This window comes from Podarcis cretensis (assembly GCF_951804945.1).
Source record: "Podarcis cretensis genome assembly, chromosome: 18".
Taxonomy (NCBI): domain Eukaryota; kingdom Metazoa; phylum Chordata; class Lepidosauria; order Squamata; family Lacertidae; genus Podarcis; species Podarcis cretensis.
Window position 1 is genome coordinate 10,496,201 of NC_137188.1, and position 18,281 is coordinate 10,514,481.

The following is an 18,281-nucleotide window of genomic DNA, read 5'->3' on the forward strand; positions in this document are numbered from 1 at the left end:
CTTCCCAGGGAGCTCTTGGGAATGTGGACGTATGAGTTCACTGTGTGTGTGTGTTTTTGCAGTGGCCCAGCCTTAATGGCTCTCCCATGGCGAACAAGTTCTCCTCCAGGCAGCTGTTAAGGAAACTTTTGCAGTCTGGAAAGGGTTCCCACCCACCCCCATCGTTCCTGGGATAGCTCAGTCCGGTAGAGCACAAAACTCTTAATTTCAAGGTTGTGGGATCGAGCCCCACATGGGGCAGAAGTTTGTTTCCTGCGTTGCAGGAGGCTGAACTACCAATATGGTTGCACGGCCTACCATATTAGTTTTAGTCGGTTAATCACGATGGATTGGGTTTAAGAACAACAGATTTGCTGGATAGGTGCCCTTAACTGGCCCGCAAGGATTTTGTTTTTTAAGTGATGCAGCATAGTACATAGGACGCGGGTGGCGCTGTGGTCTAAACTACAGAGCCTAGGACTTGCTGATCAGAAGGTCGGCAGTTCGAATCCCCGCAATGACGGGGTGAGCTCCCGTTGCTCAGGTCCCTGCTCCTGCCAACCTAGCAGTTCGAAAGCACCTCAAAGTGCAAGTAGATAAATAGGTACCACTCCAATGGGAAGGTAAACGGCGTTTCCGTGCGCAGCTCTGGTTCGCCAGAAGCAGCTTAGTCCTGCTGGCCACATGACCCGGAAGCTGTACGCCGGCTCCCTTGGCCAGTAAATGGCATGTGTGTAGCAACTAGCCTACTGTACAAAGGTAAACATCACCTTGCTCCACCCACTTTTGCCCCTAGCCCCTCCCACTGCCACTCTGCGGCCTCTGGGAGGAAATGTGGCCCTCAAAGTGAAAAGAGTTATCTGCTTTGAGTTCCTGTACTCTGCCGTTCAATAGAGCAGCGCACCTGAATTAGTGGCTGGGGACAAGCGTCCCTCTCTGGCTCTCTGAGAGAAGCTTCTCGATCACGCCAGGGGAGGTTTATTTTTCTCTTTTCCCCTCCTCTCTCCCTCCCACTGCCGCTGCTTTTCGCTTGCTGATTTGGCCATCTGGCTGCCTTTGGCTACCGGCCAGATTCCAACATCCTGCCTTGTCATGGTGACGGTAAACAGAGGGGGAGATCCTTGCGTGAACCTGTCGGCGAACTTCTTGTCCTTTTAAAGAACTTGTTGCTAGGGCAATGCTGGCCGGAGCTTTGAAGCTGGGCCCAGAGAGGAAGTCCTAAGGAAAAGGGTCTGGGAGGTAGACAGTCCGCGGGGAAGCCTTGGCTCAGCCTTAACTTACCTGGGGTTCTACAGATGTTTCAGCAGGGATGTGATTTTTGGATGCTGTGGGTGCTTCTCCCTGGGCTACAAAGCCAGTGTTAGAAACTCAGAGGTGTGTGTGTGTGTGTGTGTGTACACACACACACACATACATAGACACAGTGGTACCTCCGGTTAAGTACTTAATTTGTTCCGGGGGTCCGTACTTAACCTGAAACTGTTCTTAACCTGAAGCACCACTTTAGCTAATGGGGCCTCCTGCTGCCACTGCGCCACCGGAGCACGATTTCTGTTCTCATCCTGAAGCAAAGTTCTTAACCTGAAGCACTATTTCTGGGTTAGCGGAGTCTGTAACCTGAAGCGTATGTAACCCGAGGTACCACTGTATGGCTAACCACCAAATGGCCCCTCAAACCTGGGTTACGGTCGCCACATCAGAATAGGCGCCTTTCTTTAAATGAAATAATTATTATTAATTTCATTTCTATACCACTTTTTATTTTAAAGTGGGGGGGGGGAATCTCAGAGTGGTTTACAACATATTCAAACATCAAATAAAACAATCCAGAAAAAAACATTCAAGCTTCAAGGAAAATATTTCAGACAATTGGCTTTCCCCCTATTTATTTACCTACTTAATTTATAGAGCTGCCCCATCAAAGAAGTACAGCTGTACCTCAAAAGTCGAACACAATCCGTTCCGGAAGTCCATTCGACTTCAAAAACGTTCGGGAACCAAGGCGTGGCTTCTGATTGGCTGCAGGAAGCTCCTGTAGCCAATCGGAGGCTGCGGCGGACATTTGGGTCCCAAAGAACGTTCGCAAACCAAAACACTCACTTCCAGGTTTGCGGCATTTGGGAGCCGAAATGTTGGTCTTGCAAGACATTCGACTTCTGAGGTACGACTGTACTCTGGGAAAGCAGGGGGGTGTAGTGGTAGGAGCTGGGAGAGTTCCAAATCCTTCGAAACCTTTGCTCAGCCACTAAGCTACAGCTCTTCTCCAAAGGGATGTACAGTGGTGCCTAGCAAGACGAAATTAATCCGTTCCGTGAGGCTCTTCGTATAGCGTTTTTTTTGTCTTGCGAAGCAAGCCCATTGACAGCTTAGCGGATTAGCGCTATTAGCGGTTTAGCGGCTTTTAGCGGATCAGCTGATAAGCGGCTTAGGGCTTAGGAAAAGGGGGGGGAGGGGAAAAACCCCGCAGGAACTCGCAGGACATTTTCGTCTTGCGAAGCAAGCCCATAGGGAAATTCGTTTTGCGAAGCGCCTCCAAAACGGAAAACCCTTTCGTCTAGCGGGTTTTCTGTCTTGCGAGGCGTTTGTCTTGCGGGGCACCACTGTAGGCCAGACTCTGTGTGTGTGTGTGTTAATTCCCCCGGTATGTTTGTGTGTGTGGCTTGGCTCGCTTGCACAAGTTACCTTGTCCCGGACACCCTTGATGCACTTTTCCCCTGCAGCGTGTGGCTGCCTCCTGCCGGTGGCGCTTTGCCTGGTTCCGGATGGTTCTGGTCCCTGAGCTGCAGGGGTCAGCAGCCTTTTTCAGCCATGGGCCGGTCCACCGTCCCTCAGACCATGTGGTGGGTCGGACTATATTTTGAAGGGGGGGGGGAAATGAACAAGTTCCTATAACCCACAAATAACCCAGAGATGCATTTTAAAAACAGTGGTACCTCGGGTTACATACGCTTCAGGTTACAGACTTCGCTAACCCAGAAATAGTACCTCAGGTTAAGAACTTTGCTTCAGGATGAGAGCAGAAACCGTGCTCTGGCGACGCGGCGGCAAGCAGCAGGAGACCCCATTAGCTAAAGTGGTGCTTCAGGTTAAGATCAGTTCCAGGTTAAGAACGGACCTCCGGAACAAGTTAAGTACTTAACCCGAGGTACCACTATAAAAGTACACATTCTAGTCATGTAAAAACACCAGGCAGACCCCACAAATAACGCAGAGGTGCCTTTTAAATCAAAGGACACATTCTACTCATGTAAAAACACGCTGATTCCCGGACCGTCCATGGGCCAGATTGAGAAGGCGATTGGGCCGCATCCGGCCCCCGGGCCTTAGGTTGCCTACCCCTGGTCTAGCAGCTCAACCCAAGATGTCTGTCCAAGCTGCAGCTGCACAGAGATGGCAGCAGTGAGCGGCTACAGCTTCCTTTATATGGTGTCCTGCAATTTGCACTGTCAGAATACTGCAGCTGTCCACAACATCTACCTTGGGAGTGAGCCAGGAAGCGGACAGGGCCTCGCTCCGAGGGGTGGGGTAGTGGGCAGACATGGCCCCAAACCGCAGGAAGGAACAGTCTGTCCCCTTGTACAAGCGCAGCATCCTCTGCTTGGCAGCCGGAGCCTCCTCACGAGTCGCCTTTTCTCTCTCTCTCCCTTCCTGCTGCCAATCAGCTGTTCCCTTTCCCCCAAAGCTTGACACTGAGCTGAGTCGCTCTTCCTGTTTTTGAGCTTTTGGGTGTCAGAATGAAGCAACAGAGGTTGCCAAGAACTGGCAGCCTGAACCGCAGAGGAAGGCCGGGCGCAGGGTGGGAGGGAGGGGGGCGGATTCTCTAGAAATCAAAGCGCCCCTTTGCGTCGCTGGTTTAGCCTCGCAAGTGCTTTGCAAAACACTTTGCGCAAGCCTCTTGCAACAAGCCAGCGCTGGCCAGGATTCTCCCAACATGCCATTCCTGCAAAGAAGGGGGAGCTCGAGGCCACAGCGAAGGACTTGCAAGCAATAAAGTTCGCAGCAAGGATTTCCGGAAGTATAGTAGCAGCTAGGGACGCGGGTGGCGCTGTGGGTTAAACCACAGAGCCTAGGGCTTGCCGATCAGAAGGTCGGCGGTTCGAATCCCCACGAGAGGGTGAGCTCCTGTTGCTCAGTTCCTGCTCCTGCCAACCTAGCAGTTCGAAAGCACGTCAAAGTGCAAGTAGATAAATAGGTCCCGCTCTGGTGGGAAGGTAAATGGCGTTTCCGTGCACTGCTCTGGTTCACCAGCAGTGGCTTAGTCCTGCTGGCCACATGACCCGGAAGCTGTATGTCGGCTCCCTCGGCCAAGAAAGCGAGATGAGCGCCGCAACCCCAGAGTCAGCCACAACTGGACCTAATGGTCAGGGGTCCCTTTACCTTTACCTACGATGCTATAAGATCCACTGTCCTGTGATATCGTATATGAGTTTGTACTACTGATGAAGCCCAGGATGGCGAAACAAGGCTAATATTCCGGAAATCCTTGTCTTAGACTCTGTGAAAGCATTCTGTGGAACTGCAACAACCTTTCGTGTGGATTGTCGGACTCTATGAACAGGTGGAATAGACACTTTCACATATGTGGACCTTATGCATAAACTGATTAGAGAATGAACTTATCCACTGCGTCTTCTATTTTTTTTCATTGAACTTTATGAGCCACTTCTGTTGATATCTACAGTTCAATACAATGAATAGTATATATCATTTTTTTCAAACTTACAGCCGGTTACGTCTTGTGTGTTTATGGATTACATAGACCAGGCATGTCCAGCCAGTAGATCCCCGGCTGGTCCTGGTAGATCGCGAGACCCTTATCGATCGGGGGATTAAATAAAGTTTACTGAAAGTTAACAAATAAAAGCTGAAGAACTCTGGGCAATCCACCCACCCCACACACACCCTCCTCCTCCCTCCAATGATTAGATCATTGCCAGTTTTTTTTCATACTGGGAGTAGATCACAGTCTCTTGGGAGTTGGACATGCCTGATAGACCAATGGCCTGATCTGGCAGGCCCTTCTGATATTCTTACGTTGCATTTAAGTGGGCGGAGCAAGGTGATGTTTACCTTTGTACAGTAGGCTAGTTGCTACACACATGCCATCTGTCCAAGGAAGCAAGCGGCATGACTGAAGTTCAAGGACCCATTTCCACGCAAAACCACCCTAGGAGGGTGTGAAACAGGGCAGGGGTGGCTCATGCAGGGGGTCTCCCATAGCCTGACCTGGAGAGGTCAGGGCTTGAATCTGGGACCATCAGAGGGTTGGACTAGATGACCCCTGTGTCTCTTCCAGCTCTACAATTCTATGATCTGTGTATGGCCAATTCCACTATGGTAAAAAGGTAAAGGGACCACCGACCATTAGCTCCAGTCGTGGCCGACTCTCGGGTTGCAGCGCTCATCTCACTTTACTGGCCGAGGGAGCCGGCGTACAGCTTCCGGGTCATGTGGCCAGCAGGACTAAGCCGCTTCTAGCAAACCAGAGCAGCGCACGGAAACGCCGTTTACCTTCCCGCTGTAGCAGTACCTACTTATCTACTTGCACTTTGACGTGCTTTCGAACTGCTAGGTTGGCAGGAGCTGGGACCGAACAACTGGAGCTCACCCCGTTGTGGGGATTTGAACCGCCAACCTTCTGATCAGCAAGCCCTAGGCTCTGTGGTTTAACCCACAGCGCCACCCGCATCCCTCTTAGGTTGCATATGTGTGCTTTATCCCCCAAACGCATGGACCCACAAGTGGTGAGTGCTATGTGGAGGCAGAGAGGACTATCAGCGGCCACTACTAGGCATGATGGCTGTTCTCTGCCTCCACGATCGGAGAAAGCAATGCTTCTGAGTTCCAGTGCTGGAAATCACAGGAGGGGAGAGTGCGCATGTGCTCGAAACCTGCTTGTGGATTTCCCGTTGGGGTATAGAATAATAGACTCATCTCGTTGACCACTGTGTGAACAGAATGCTCTTAGAGATGGGTGGGTTCAGAGAGCAACCTGCAGCGGTGCCTGCAACAAGGAATAATATAATAATAATAATAATAATAATTTATTTATACCCCACCCATCTGGCTGCGTTTCCCCAGCCACTCTGGGCGGCTTCCAATCAAGTGTTAAAAACAATACAGCATCAAACATTAAAAACTTCCCTAAGCAGGGCTGCCTTCAGATGTCTTTTAAAGAGAAGATAGCTGCTTATTTCCTTCACATCTGGTGGGAGGGCGTTCCACAGGGCGGGCACCACCACCGAGAAGGCCCTCTGCCTGGTTCCCTGTAACCTCACTTCTCGCAATGAGGGAACCACCAGAAGGCCCTCGGACTGAACCTCAGTGTTCAGGCTGAACGATGGGAGTGGAGACGTTCCTTCAGGTATACAGGACAGAGGCCGTTTAGGGCTTTCAAGGTCAGCACCAACACTTTGAATTGTGCCCAGAAACGTACTGGGAGCCAATGCAGATCTCTCAGGACCGGTGTTATGTGGTCCCGGTGGCCACTCCCAGTCCCCAGTCTAGCTGCTGCATTCTGGATTAATTGCAGTTTCCGGGTCACCTTCAAAGGTAGCCCCACGTAGAGCTCATTGCAGTAGTCCAAGCGGGAGATAACTAGAGCATGCACCACTCTGGCAAGACAGTCCACAGGCAGGTAGGGTCTCAGCCTGCGTACCAGATGGAGCTGGTAGACAGCCACCCTGGACACAGAATTAACCTGCGCCTCCATAGACAGCTGTGAGTCCAAAATGACTCCCAGGCTGCGCACCTGGTCCTTCAGGGGCACAGTTACCCCATTCAGGACCAGGGAGTCCCCCACACCCGCCTGCCCCCTGTCCCCCCAAGAACAGTCCTTCTGTCTTGTCAGGATTCAACCTCGATCTGTTAGCCGCCATCCATCCTCCAACCGCCTCCAGACACTCACACAGGACCGTCACCGGCTTCACTGGTTCTGATTTTAAAAGAGAGGAACAGCCTCTGAGCCTCCATTCTCTCCATACGCAGCAACAGGAACAGAATTCATTCCTAGAGCGAAAGGAGGGTCCTCCCTTGACTCCCTCTGCTTTGGTCACCTGCATATATATATTTCTCTTTTTCCTTCCAGGGAAATTCAGCTCCTTCGGCGGCTGCGGCACAAGAATGTCATCCAGCTGGTTGACGTCTTGTACAACGAAGAGAAGCAGAAGATATATCCTTTCTCCCCTGTCTGGGGCATGTACGGCTTCAGACTTCGTGCGTTTCCCCTCTCTTGCAAGCCTTGTGGATTCTAAGTCTCTTCTGCCTTGGTACCCAAGAAGCAAAGTCACCCATTTCATAGTGTGCAGAAGGTCTCAGGTTCAGCCCTTACCATCTTCAGTTAAAAGAATCAGGTGGCAGTTGATGGGAGACACGTTTCACTACCTAAAACTCCTGCCCATCAAGCAATAGCCCTGGCCTTACTCCCTTTGTTAAATCCTTGGCCTGGCTAAAGGTAAAGGGACCCCTGACCATTAGGTCCAGTCGTGACCGACTCTGAGGTTGCGGCGCTCATCTCGCTTTATTGGCCGAGGGATCCAGCATACAGCTTCCGGGTCAAGTGGCCAGCAGGACTAAGCCGCTTCTGGCGAACCAGAGCAGCGCACGGAAACGCCGTTTACCTTCCCGCCAGAGCGGTACCTATTTATCTACTTGCACTTTGGCGTGCTTTCGAACTGCTAGGTTGGCAGGAGCAGGGACCGAGCAACGGGAGCTCACCCCGTCATTGTGGGGATTCGAACCGCCGACCTTCTGATCGGCAAGTCCTAGGCTCTGTGGTTTAACCCACAGCGCCACCCGCGTCCCTTCTGGCCTGGCTGCAGTGTTTGAAATTCACCAGGCGCATTTTGCAGCTGGCGTGGGTCCAATTGTGACCACGTAGAGATCTCTGGGCGTCAGGTTAGCGACTCACATCTTCATCTGGCTGGCCCCACCAGCTTTCATAAGCAGGGAAACAAAAGAGCTTATTCCTTGCATTTGTCTCCCACCGTTTTTCCTGCAAGGAGTACATGGTTCACCCTCCCTACAACGAATCTGTGAGGTGGGTTAAGAGCAGGCATGGCCAAACTCTGGCCCTCCACCTGTTTTGGGACTACAGTTCCCATCATCCCTGACCACTGGTCCTGTTAGCTAGGGATAATAGGAGTTGTAGTCCCAAAACAGCTGGAGGGGCCAAGTTTGGCCATCAGTGGTTAAGAGGCTGCGACTGACTCCAAGGTCACCCCGTGAGCTTCGTGACCGAGTGGGGATTCGAACCCTGATATCCCAGGTCCTGTACCCCACTGGCTTCCTAGAGCACTTTGCCTATGGGACAGCTCTATAAATTATGTAGGCAGATAAATAGGGGGTGGGGAAGCAACATGTCCCTTAGAGAAGGATCTGAAATATTTTCTTTGGCGCTTGAATTTCTTTTGTTCTGGATTTTATTTTTTTTAATCTTTTAATGTGTTATAAACCACTTTGAGATTTTTTCCCTTTAAAATACAAAGTAGTACAGAAGTGAAATGAACAACAATAACAATAAACTTCATTTTTGGGGAGGGGGGGAGAATGGCGACTAGGAGTTCTGTTGTGGCGACGTAGGTTTCAGGCGCCGTTTGACGATTAGCTCATACAGTGGTCAGGTAAAGGGACCCCTGACCATTAGGTCCAGTCGTGACCGCCTCTGGGGTTGCGGCGCTCATCTCGCTTTATTGGCCAAGGGAGCCGGCGTACAGCTTCCAAGTCATGTGGCCAGCAGGACTAAGCCGCTTCTGGCGAACCAGAGCCGCGCACAGAAACGCCGTTTACCTTCACGCCAGAGCAGTACCTATTTATCTACTTGCACTTTGATGTGCTTTCGAACTGCTAGGTGGGCAGGAGCGGGGACAGAGCAATGGGAACTCATCCAATTGCGGGGATTCGAACCGCCAACCTTCTGATCGGCAAGCCCTAGGCTCTGTGGTTTAGACCACAGTGCCACCTGCGTGGTATACAGTGGTACCTTGGGTTAAGTACTTAATTCGTTCCAGAGGTCCGTTCTTAACCTGAAACTGTTCTTAACCTGAAGCACCACTTTAGCTAATGGGGCCTCCTGCTGCCGTCACGCGATTCCTGTTCTCATCCTGAAGCAAAGTTCTTAACCCCAGGTAGTATTTCTGGGTTAGCGGAGTCTGTAACCTGAAGCGTATGTAATCACCGTATATGTGATTTTCCTAACCCTGCCTGGCTGCCGCTTCCTTAACTCTTCCTCTCACGTATATGGTGATGGAATACTGCGTGTGTGGAATGCAGGAGATGTTGGACAGCGTCCCTGACAAAAAGTTCCCCGTCTTTCAAGCGCATGGGTAAGTTAAGCAAGGCGGGTGCCCTTTCATGTGCCCCCCCCACCCTGTCTGAGCAGTCCTGGCTTTGGTGCTAGTGGAAACTGAATAGTAACAACAATTCATTATTTATACCCCGCCCATCTGGCTGGGTTTCCCCAGCCACTCTGGGCGGCTCCCAACAGAACATTAAAAACACGATCAAACACCAGACATTAAAACCTTCCCTAAACAGGGCTGCCTTCAGATGTCTTCCAAAAGTCAGATAGTTGTTTATTTCCTTGACATCTGGTGGAAGGGCACCACCACCAAGAAGACCCTCTGCCTGGTTCCCTGCAACCTCACTTCTCGCAGGGAGGGAACCGCCAGAAGGCCCTCGGAGGTGGACCTCAGTGTCCGGGCTGGACAATGGGGGTGGAGACGCTCCTTCAGGGATACTGCGCTGTTTAGGGCTTTTAAGATCAGCACTAACACTTTGAATTGTGCTTGGAAACATACTGGGAGCCAATGTAGGTCTTTCAGGACCGGTGTTATGTGGTCTCGGCGGCCACTCCCAGTCCCCAGTCTAGCTGCCGCATTCTGGATTAGTTGTAATATAATAATAATAATTGATTATTAGTACTCCGCCCATCTGGCTAGGTTTCCCCAGCCACTCTGGGCGGCTTCCAACAAAGATTAAAAATACATTATAATGTCACACATTAAAAGCTTCCCTGAACAGGGCTCCCTTCAGGTGTCTTCTAAAAGTCAGGTAGTTGTTTATTTCCTTGACATCTGATGGGAGGGCGTTCCACAGGGCGAGCGCCACCACCAAGAAGGCCCTCTGCCTGGTTCCCTGTAACCTCACTTCTCGCAGGGAGGGAACCGCCAGAAGGCCCTCAGAGCTGGATGATGGGGGTGGAGGCGCTCCTTCAGGTATACCGGGCCAAGGGTTTGTGTTTTCCCTTGCTCTGTCCTCCTGATCTCATTGCAAGATCACCTTGGCATCCTCACCTCTGTTGACGTCGACTCCTGAAAACCTTTGTCTCCCCTTCTCCGGTGCTCCAGTTCCCGCAGTATCATTATGTTACTGATGTTTGGCAACAAGCGTGGATTTCTGCACGCCTCCTCTGCACACCTTCCAGTTTGCAAATATCCTCCTTAAATTGTGGTGTCCAGAACTGGATGCAGGACTCCAGGGGTCACCTGATCATGGCAGAATAGAGCAGTACGATTACTTGAATCTCTTTTTTTTATGTATATATATAAAATATTTATTCAAATTTTGAAAATTACAAAAAGGAACAACAATAAAAAAGAAAAATAACAAAGACATAAAAAATACAAACAAACAATTAAAAAAATACAGATCAGACCTGTAATGGTTATAAGGGGTTGCTCATGCGTAAGTTACCGCCACTCCTGGCTAGGTAGCCTGGTTAAACCTTTCCTGGCTGGCCAGCCCTTCACTTCGTGGCTGTTCAGTCGCTAGCAGAATCCGTCAGTGGGCGTTTCTTGAACTTCTTCCAGCAAAGAAGTTCTTTGATGCCAAGTCTACGCCTACTTTCCCTGCGCGGAAGCCTTCTGCGCAGGGTGGGTGTGGGTAGCGGAGGACCCGCTCTCCCCGCTGGTCTCCAGCAAAGAGTCTTGGAGCCCCCTCGCCAATTCTCCCATCTGCCCTCCTCTATCCCTGGTATTACGCTGGTTTCCTTCCCCAGCCGATGAGCTCCCTCTCTCCCTGCTGGGCCCCTCTCCAGCATCGCTTGAGAGCCTTGCCTCCACCTCTGGCTCCGATGTCAGTTCCCTGACAAGACCTTTACATAGCTTTCTTTCCTTATTTCCTTGACCACCTCCACACCTCCCTTTTTTGTATTCTAGTTCAATTAAATGTTTCAGCAAATCCTTTCCAGCTTTGTTTTTATCCTAATAATTTATCTTAGTATACTGTAATTCTCGTCTTTCACCAATTAATAAATCAATTTTAACCTAATCCTTTATATCATTTCTGCTAAAACCACATTAATTCATTCCAACAACCTTCTAACATTCCTTAATTTTACAATGTTTCTGTAAATAAACTTTGAATTTTTTCCAATCTTCTTCCACCAACTCTTCACCTTGGTTTCGGATTCTGCCAGTCATTTCCGCCAGTTCCATATAGTCCATCACTTTCATCTGCCATTCTTCCCGGGTGGGTAAATCTTGTGTCTTCCAATACTTTGCGATGAGTATTCTTGCTGCTGTTGTTGCATACATAAAAAAAGTTCTGTCCTTCTTTGGCACCAATTGGCCGACCATGCCCAGGAGAAAGGATTACTTGAATCTCAATGAATTTGTTTTTTGCGTCCTTTTTGAATCCAGATTTCCCCCCCTCCTTCTCCCCTCTCCACACGCAGGTACTTCTGCCAGCTTATTGACGGCTTAGAATACCTGCACAGCCAAGGGATTGTCCACAAGGATATCAAACCAGGAAACCTCCTGCTCACGACCAACGGGACGCTGAAGATTTCGGATCTGGGCGTGGCAGAGGTACGTTTTTTGAGCTCCCATGCTCAGGCATGCCTTTTGTTTGCCTACGAATCTCCCTCTTTGTGTGCACCAAGGCAGTTTACAAAAATAGGAGATACCGTATTTTTCGCTCTATAGGACGCACTTTTTCCCCTCCAAAAATGAAGGGGAAATGTGTGTGCGTCCTATGGAGCGAATGCAGGCTTTTGCTGAAGCTATCCGCAAGCCTTCGGAGCGCGGCGGGAGTGCCCACCGGGCTCCGAAGGCTTGCGGATAGCAGCAAGCTCCGGGAGCGTAGGTGAGGTTGCGCACAACCTCGCCCTCGCTCCTGGATCAGTTCTGGGGGCTGGGGTTGGGGGAAGCTCGGGCTTCCCCCGCCCAAGCCCCGCGGCTAAAAAGGAAGCCAAGACAGCGAGTGGAATGGATCCCGCTCGCTGTCTTGGCTTCTTTGCTCTTTGGGGCTGAGAGGGGGGGATTAATTCCCCCCCCCTTTATTCCCCCCCCTAAAAAAAAAACTAGGTGCGCCCTACAGTCCGGTGCGCCCTATAGAGCGAAAAATACGGTAAGCCACCAAAAAGAAAGCAACACAAATGACGAAAGAGAGATTTTTAGAAGCAATGCAGAAGAAACATCAGAGGCAATAGAACTTCTCATCCAGCTAGGAGAGCTTCTTAAGTGAATGAAGACGTTGTTGTCTCAAGAATCTTTACGAGAAGTGTGGATAGTGACTGACCCACAGAATAGGGGCAGCCACACTCAAAGGGTCCTGCTCCCTGGTTACTATAGAACAGGCCTCTGGTATTTTTTGGAACCTAAAGGAGGACATCTCCTACAGAGTACGGTGACCTATGGGGTATATAAGAGGTAAGGCCTACCTCTCAAGGGCTCCTATACATGTTTGTGACTGTAGAGGTGACAGCCGCTAAGTTCATAGAATTTTAGAGTTGGAATGGGACCCCAAGGGTCATCCAGTCCAACCCCCTGCAGTGTGGGACTCGAACCCACAACCCTGAGATTAAGAGTCCTGTGCTCTACTGACTGAGCTATTCCAGCTGTCTGACTTGAGCTATCCAAGTCTTCGAAAGGGGATTGGATAAAACTCATTCGTTGGCTGCAAGTTATGGCAGTTTCATGCCACCTCCGGGTTCAGTGGCACCACAAATGCCACTCGTTGGGGGCACCGCCGTGAGCGAAGCCTCTTTGTTTTACTTATGTTTGAAAGCATTTTTTTAACGAAAGCATTTACAGTGGTACCTCGGGTTAAGTACTTAATTCGTCCCGGAGGTCCGTTCTTAACCTGAAACTGTTCTTAACCTGAAGCACCACTTTAGCTAATGGGGCCTCCCGCTGCTGCCAGAGCACAATTTCTGTTCTCATCCTGAAGCAAAGTTCTTAAGCCAAGGTAATATTTCCAAGTTAGCGAAGTCTGTAACCTGAAGCGTATGTAACCCGAGGTACCACTGTATTAAGAATGACATGAAACAGTCCAAACAACAAATGATGGGAACCGGTCACTGGGTACAAAGCAAAATACAGTCATGGCGTGTGTAAGGCAGGAAAAAAGAGAATCTTTGAGTTGGAAGAGACACCAAGGGTCATCCAGCCCAACCCCTGGCAATGCAGGAATCTCAACTAAAATATCCATGACAGATGGCCATCCAGCCTCTACCTAGAAACCTCCAAAGATGGAGAGTCCACCATCTCTTGTGGGAGTCTGTTCCACGGCCAAGCAGCTCATAAAAGAGAAGGTTTTTACAGCGGTGCCCCGCAAGACGAATGCCTCGCAAGACGGAAAACCCGCTAGACGAAAGGGTTTTCCATTTTGGAGGCGCTTCGCAAAACGAATTTCCCTATGGGCTTGCTTCGCAAGACGAAATGTCTTGCGAGTTTTTCCGACTTTTTTTCCCTCCCCCCCCCCTTTTTCTAAGCCGCTTATCTGCTTATCCGCTAAGCTGATAAGCCGCTAAAAGCCGCTAATTGCGCTAATCCGCTAAGCCGTCAATGGGCTTGCTTCGCAAGACGAAAAAACCGCTAGACGAAGAGAATTGCGGAACGGATTCTTTTCATCTTGCGAGGCACCACTGTACTGGAAACCGCTAACCTCACCCTAGTTTCTGCCTAGTTTCTCCATGCCAGGCGTAATTTTAAACACTTCCATCATGCCGCAGCCCCCTCGCCTTTTCTCTAAACTGAAAAGTTCCAAACTCTGCAGGCTTTCCTAATAAGGGAGGCCCCCCCCCCCCCGTCGCTGTTTGGTTGCCCTTTCCTGAAACCTTTCACGTCATCCTGGAGGCGACATGGTATTCCAGATGTGGTTTGCATCATAGGTGCAGCCTTCAGAGACGCCTGCTCACGACCGGCTCTGAAGTCGTCCAATGGGAGACCATCTCTCATTTATTCCACGCTCTCTGTGACGTGTGGCTCCCAGCCAACTGATGGGACTCTGCTAGGAGCTGTTGCAGCATGAGGATCTCCCGTAAAATAACACGGGAATAGGTGCTCGCGTCTCCAACTACCGTATTTTTTGCCCTATAGGACGCATTTTTCCCCCTCCAAAAATGAAGGGGAAATATGTGTGCGTCCTATGGGGCGAATGCAGGCTTTTGCTGAAGCCTGGAGAGAGGCTTTTGCTGAAGCCTGGTGCGCACCGACCCCTCTCGCTCTCCAGGCTTCAGGCAGATATCTGCAAGCCTGGGGAGCCCGCGGGAGTTACCGCAGGGCTCCCAAGGCTTGCGGATAGCAGCCTGTTCTGGGGGCTGGGGTCGGGGGAAGCTCGGGCTTCCCCTGCCTTAGACCTGCGCCTGGGGGGGAAATAATATTTTTTTCTTTATTCCCCCTCCCCCCCCAAAAACTAGGTGTGCCCTATGGGCCGGTGCGCCCTATAGAGCGAAAAATAAGGTAATATTCAGGGCTCAGAAGTGCCCTTCTTCCAAAGCCCCAGGGCCCACCTTGGGTTTGGTCCATGAGAGACTGGAGGGCGTTCCTCTGATTCTTCAGAATGTGGGAGCTGATAAGTGGAGATTCTCAGTTTTCCTTTGCTTTTGACCTGGGATTAACCCGCGCTCTCTCCCCGCGCCTCTCTCGTTTATCTCCCTTCCGCAGGCGTTGCACCCGTTCGCAGAGGACGACATGTGCCGAACGAGCCAGGGCTCGCCGGCTTTTCAGCCCCCGGAAATCGCCAACGGCCTGGACACCTTCTCGGGCTTCAAAGTGGACATCTGGTCGGCTGGCGTCACGCTGTAAGCACAAAACCGGCAAGCAACACTCGCAAATTCACGGCGGCCTTGGCCTCCTCTGCAGGCGGTGTTCCTGGGCAGGTGCCAAGCCCCTCACCCCACTGGCTTGAACCTCCTTTTTTCTTTTTTCAATTTTTTTTATTAATTTTCACAAAATTATAAACAAACAAACAAATATAAATCATAACCTTATGAAAAATTACACTTATTGACATTGTTAAGTGACTTCCTCGCTTCCCCTTGGTTGAATTTCAATGCCTATCCTTTTAACGGTTTTCCAAATCGCCGTTCTTATAAAATTTAACTTGAACGTTAACATCTTTAAATCTTGTATCATTTTGAAATTAAACATATTAATTCATCACTTACATAGAATCCTAAGCCAATTAAGAATCTGCAAGCTGCTTCCCATTAAAATAGCTTAACATGTTTAACTAAATAATCATTAAATTTTGTCCATTCTTCCTGATACTCCTCCTCCTCCTGGTCGCAGACTCTTCTGGTTAGGTCAGCTAGGTCCAGTCGTGGCCGACTCTGGGGTTGCGGCACTCATCTCGCTTTATTGGCCCAGGGAGCTGGCGTACAGCTTCCGGGTCATGTGGCCAGCAGGACTAAGCCGCTTCTGGCGAACCAGAGCAGCGCACAGAAATGCCGTTTCCCTTCCCACCGGAGTGGTACCTATTTATCTACTTGCACTTTGACATGCTTTCGAACTGCTAGGTTGGCAAGAGCAGGGACCAAGCAACGGGAGCTCATCCCGTCGTGGGGATTTGAACCGCCGACCTTCTGATTGGCAAGTCCTAGGCTCAGTGGTTTATCCCACAGTGCCACCTGCGTCCCTAGGGAGGGCAAGTATACACAGTTTTTGTTTTTTTTTATTATTATTATTATTATTATTATCATTATTATCAGAGCCCTGGTCTCTGCCAGGTCCTAGTCCAACACTCCTAACCACTATGCCACACTGCGACTCACCACAGCTTGCCCCCTCCGCAGACCTCAGGGTCCTGTTTGTAGACCCTGCCTTGACCATAACCACCAGGGCGGTTCTTAAATAGCTCATGTAGGCTGGACCTTTTAAAAATCTCTCTCTGCGTTCAACATTGGGATTGTGGGTGATGAGATAGCAGCTAGTGAACTCTGCTTCAAGAGTAGACTTTCCTTGCTTGCAGTCACACAAACCCAACGGGTGCTTGAGGGTAAGCAAAGGTTAAAGTTGCGCGTTGTAGGAAGTTAGTAACTTGGCCAGAAAAGTTTCTTGTTCTACTCTAGCTAGACTAGAGAAGAGTAAGGCAGCCGTGCTACCTCCATCTTGAGGCCCAAGAGTGGGTTAGCAGGGGAGAAGGAAATTGTAAAACAGGTTGCAACCTCATACCTATCAGTGTTGGTAACAGGGAGGTACAGGAGTGGCCTGGGAATTTGTAGGTCCCTAACTATCTTAGCGACGCAGGTGACGCTGTGGGTTAAACCACAGAGCCTAGGACTTGCTGATCAGAAGGTTGGCGGTTCGAATCCCCGCGACGGGGTGAGCTCTTGTAGCTCGGTCCCTGCTCCTGCCAACCTAGCAGTTCAAAAGCACGTCAAAGTGCAAGTAGATAAATAGGTACCACTCTGGCTGGAAGGGAAACGGCATTTCCGTGCGCTGCTCTTGTTCGCCAGAAGCAGCTTAGTCATGCTGGCCACATGACCCGGAAGCTGGACACCGGCTCCTTCGGCCAATAAAGCGAGATGAGTACTGCCACCCCAGAGTCGGCCACGACTGGACCTAATGGTCAGGGGTCCCTTTACCTTTACTTTAACTATCTTAGCACCTAATCAAAACCCCTCTTTTGCAGACTGAGATGCACCCCAACACGGAGGAATTCAGCCGTATGCATTTGTGCTTTATTCTGAATTTAAATTGTTCTCTTTTTTTCCTTCCAAATCCCTTTTTTATCGTTAAGCCACCCAGGGAACTTCTCGCGTTATAGGGTTGACATATAATAAATACAGTGGTACCTCGGGTTATGCACTTAATTGGTTGCGGAGGTCCGTTCTTAACCTGAGGCACGCTTTCACTAATGGGGCCTCCCGCTGCTGCCACCGCACGATTTCTGTTCTCATCCTGGGGCAAACTTCTCAGCCCGAGGCAACCACTTCCGGGTTAGCGGAGTTTGTAACCCTAAGCGTTGGTAACCCGAGGTACCAGGGTACCGCCAACAAACGGATAATCGATTGGCAGAATCCGAGACCTGGGAGAAGAGAAGGTTGAAGAAGACTGGAAGAAATTCAAGATTTATTTAAAAAAGTATTGTAATTTGGTTGAATATTAAGAAGGATGCTAGATCATAAATAATTGACCACCACTAAATTAGATGGAATTAGGATGATAAGTAGATCGAGGAAAATATAAACCATTTGGAGAATGATTAGATTATGCTTAAAAGAATGGGACTTAGGAATATAAATAAGATGATAATTTGCTGGTTAAAATTTAAGAAGATGCAAGTGGGAGCGGGAGATGTGAGGGAGTCCAAAGAGGTTCTGAAAATATGTCATGATATATGCTATATTGTTGATTATTTTTGCATTTGTATTCAAAAATTTTTAATAAATATTTATAAAAAAACAAAAAAAACAAACGGATAATCGAAATGAAGGGGGCTGGTGGGCTTGGCAAGGAGATGAAGCTGGGACAGGAAGGGTCCCACTTCCCCCTCTCCTCAACACCCCCCCCCCAAGCTGCTTCAAGCAAGGTTGTGATGTGCGAGAGAGCCAGAGCGGGAAGCTGAGCCGCCTCTCTGCAGATCCACCCTGCTGATCACACCTGTGCCTTTTGTCTGTTTGCAGATACAACATTACAACCGGCCTTTATCCCTTCGAGGGCGATAATATTTATAAGTTATTTGAAAACATTGGGAAAGGGGAGTACACGATTCCTGAGGACTGCGGCCCTTTGCTTTCAGATCTGCTTAGAGGTGAGTGCCCTATGGTGATGATGATGATGATGATGATGATGTCACAAGTTTGCTTTGTAGGAAAAGTTCCACCCCGGAAAAGGTTGTGGCTGTGTGATTTGCTCTTAAAGGTAAAGGTAAAGGGACCCCTGACCATTAGGTCCAGTCATGACCGACTCTGGGGTTGCGGCGCTCATCTCGCTTTACTGGCTGAGGGAGCCGGCGTACAGTTTCCGGGTATGTGGCCAGCAGGACTAAGCCGCTTCTGGCGAACCAGAGCAGCGCACGGAAACGCCGTTTACCTTCCCTATTTACCTACCTATTTATCTACTTGCACTTGACAT

At 49.8% G+C, this 18,281-nt stretch overlaps 1 protein-coding gene across 2 annotated transcripts in view; it reads left to right on the forward strand.

Annotated features, from left to right (window-relative positions):
* The window catches only part of STK11 (serine/threonine kinase 11), a 66,709-nt gene that overhangs the window by 17,660 nt on the left and 30,768 nt on the right, over positions 1 to 18,281 (forward strand). For both annotated transcript variants that reach the window (XM_079960780.1, XM_079960779.1), the window contains exons 2-6: positions 7,067 to 7,150; positions 9,213 to 9,302; positions 11,654 to 11,786; positions 14,868 to 15,004; positions 17,831 to 17,958. In XM_079960780.1, the coding sequence (XP_079816906.1) occupies positions 7,067 to 7,150; positions 9,213 to 9,302; positions 11,654 to 11,786; positions 14,868 to 15,004; positions 17,831 to 17,958 (572 nt within the window). The remainder of the gene's footprint in view (positions 1 to 7,066; positions 7,151 to 9,212; positions 9,303 to 11,653; positions 11,787 to 14,867; positions 15,005 to 17,830; positions 17,959 to 18,281) is intronic.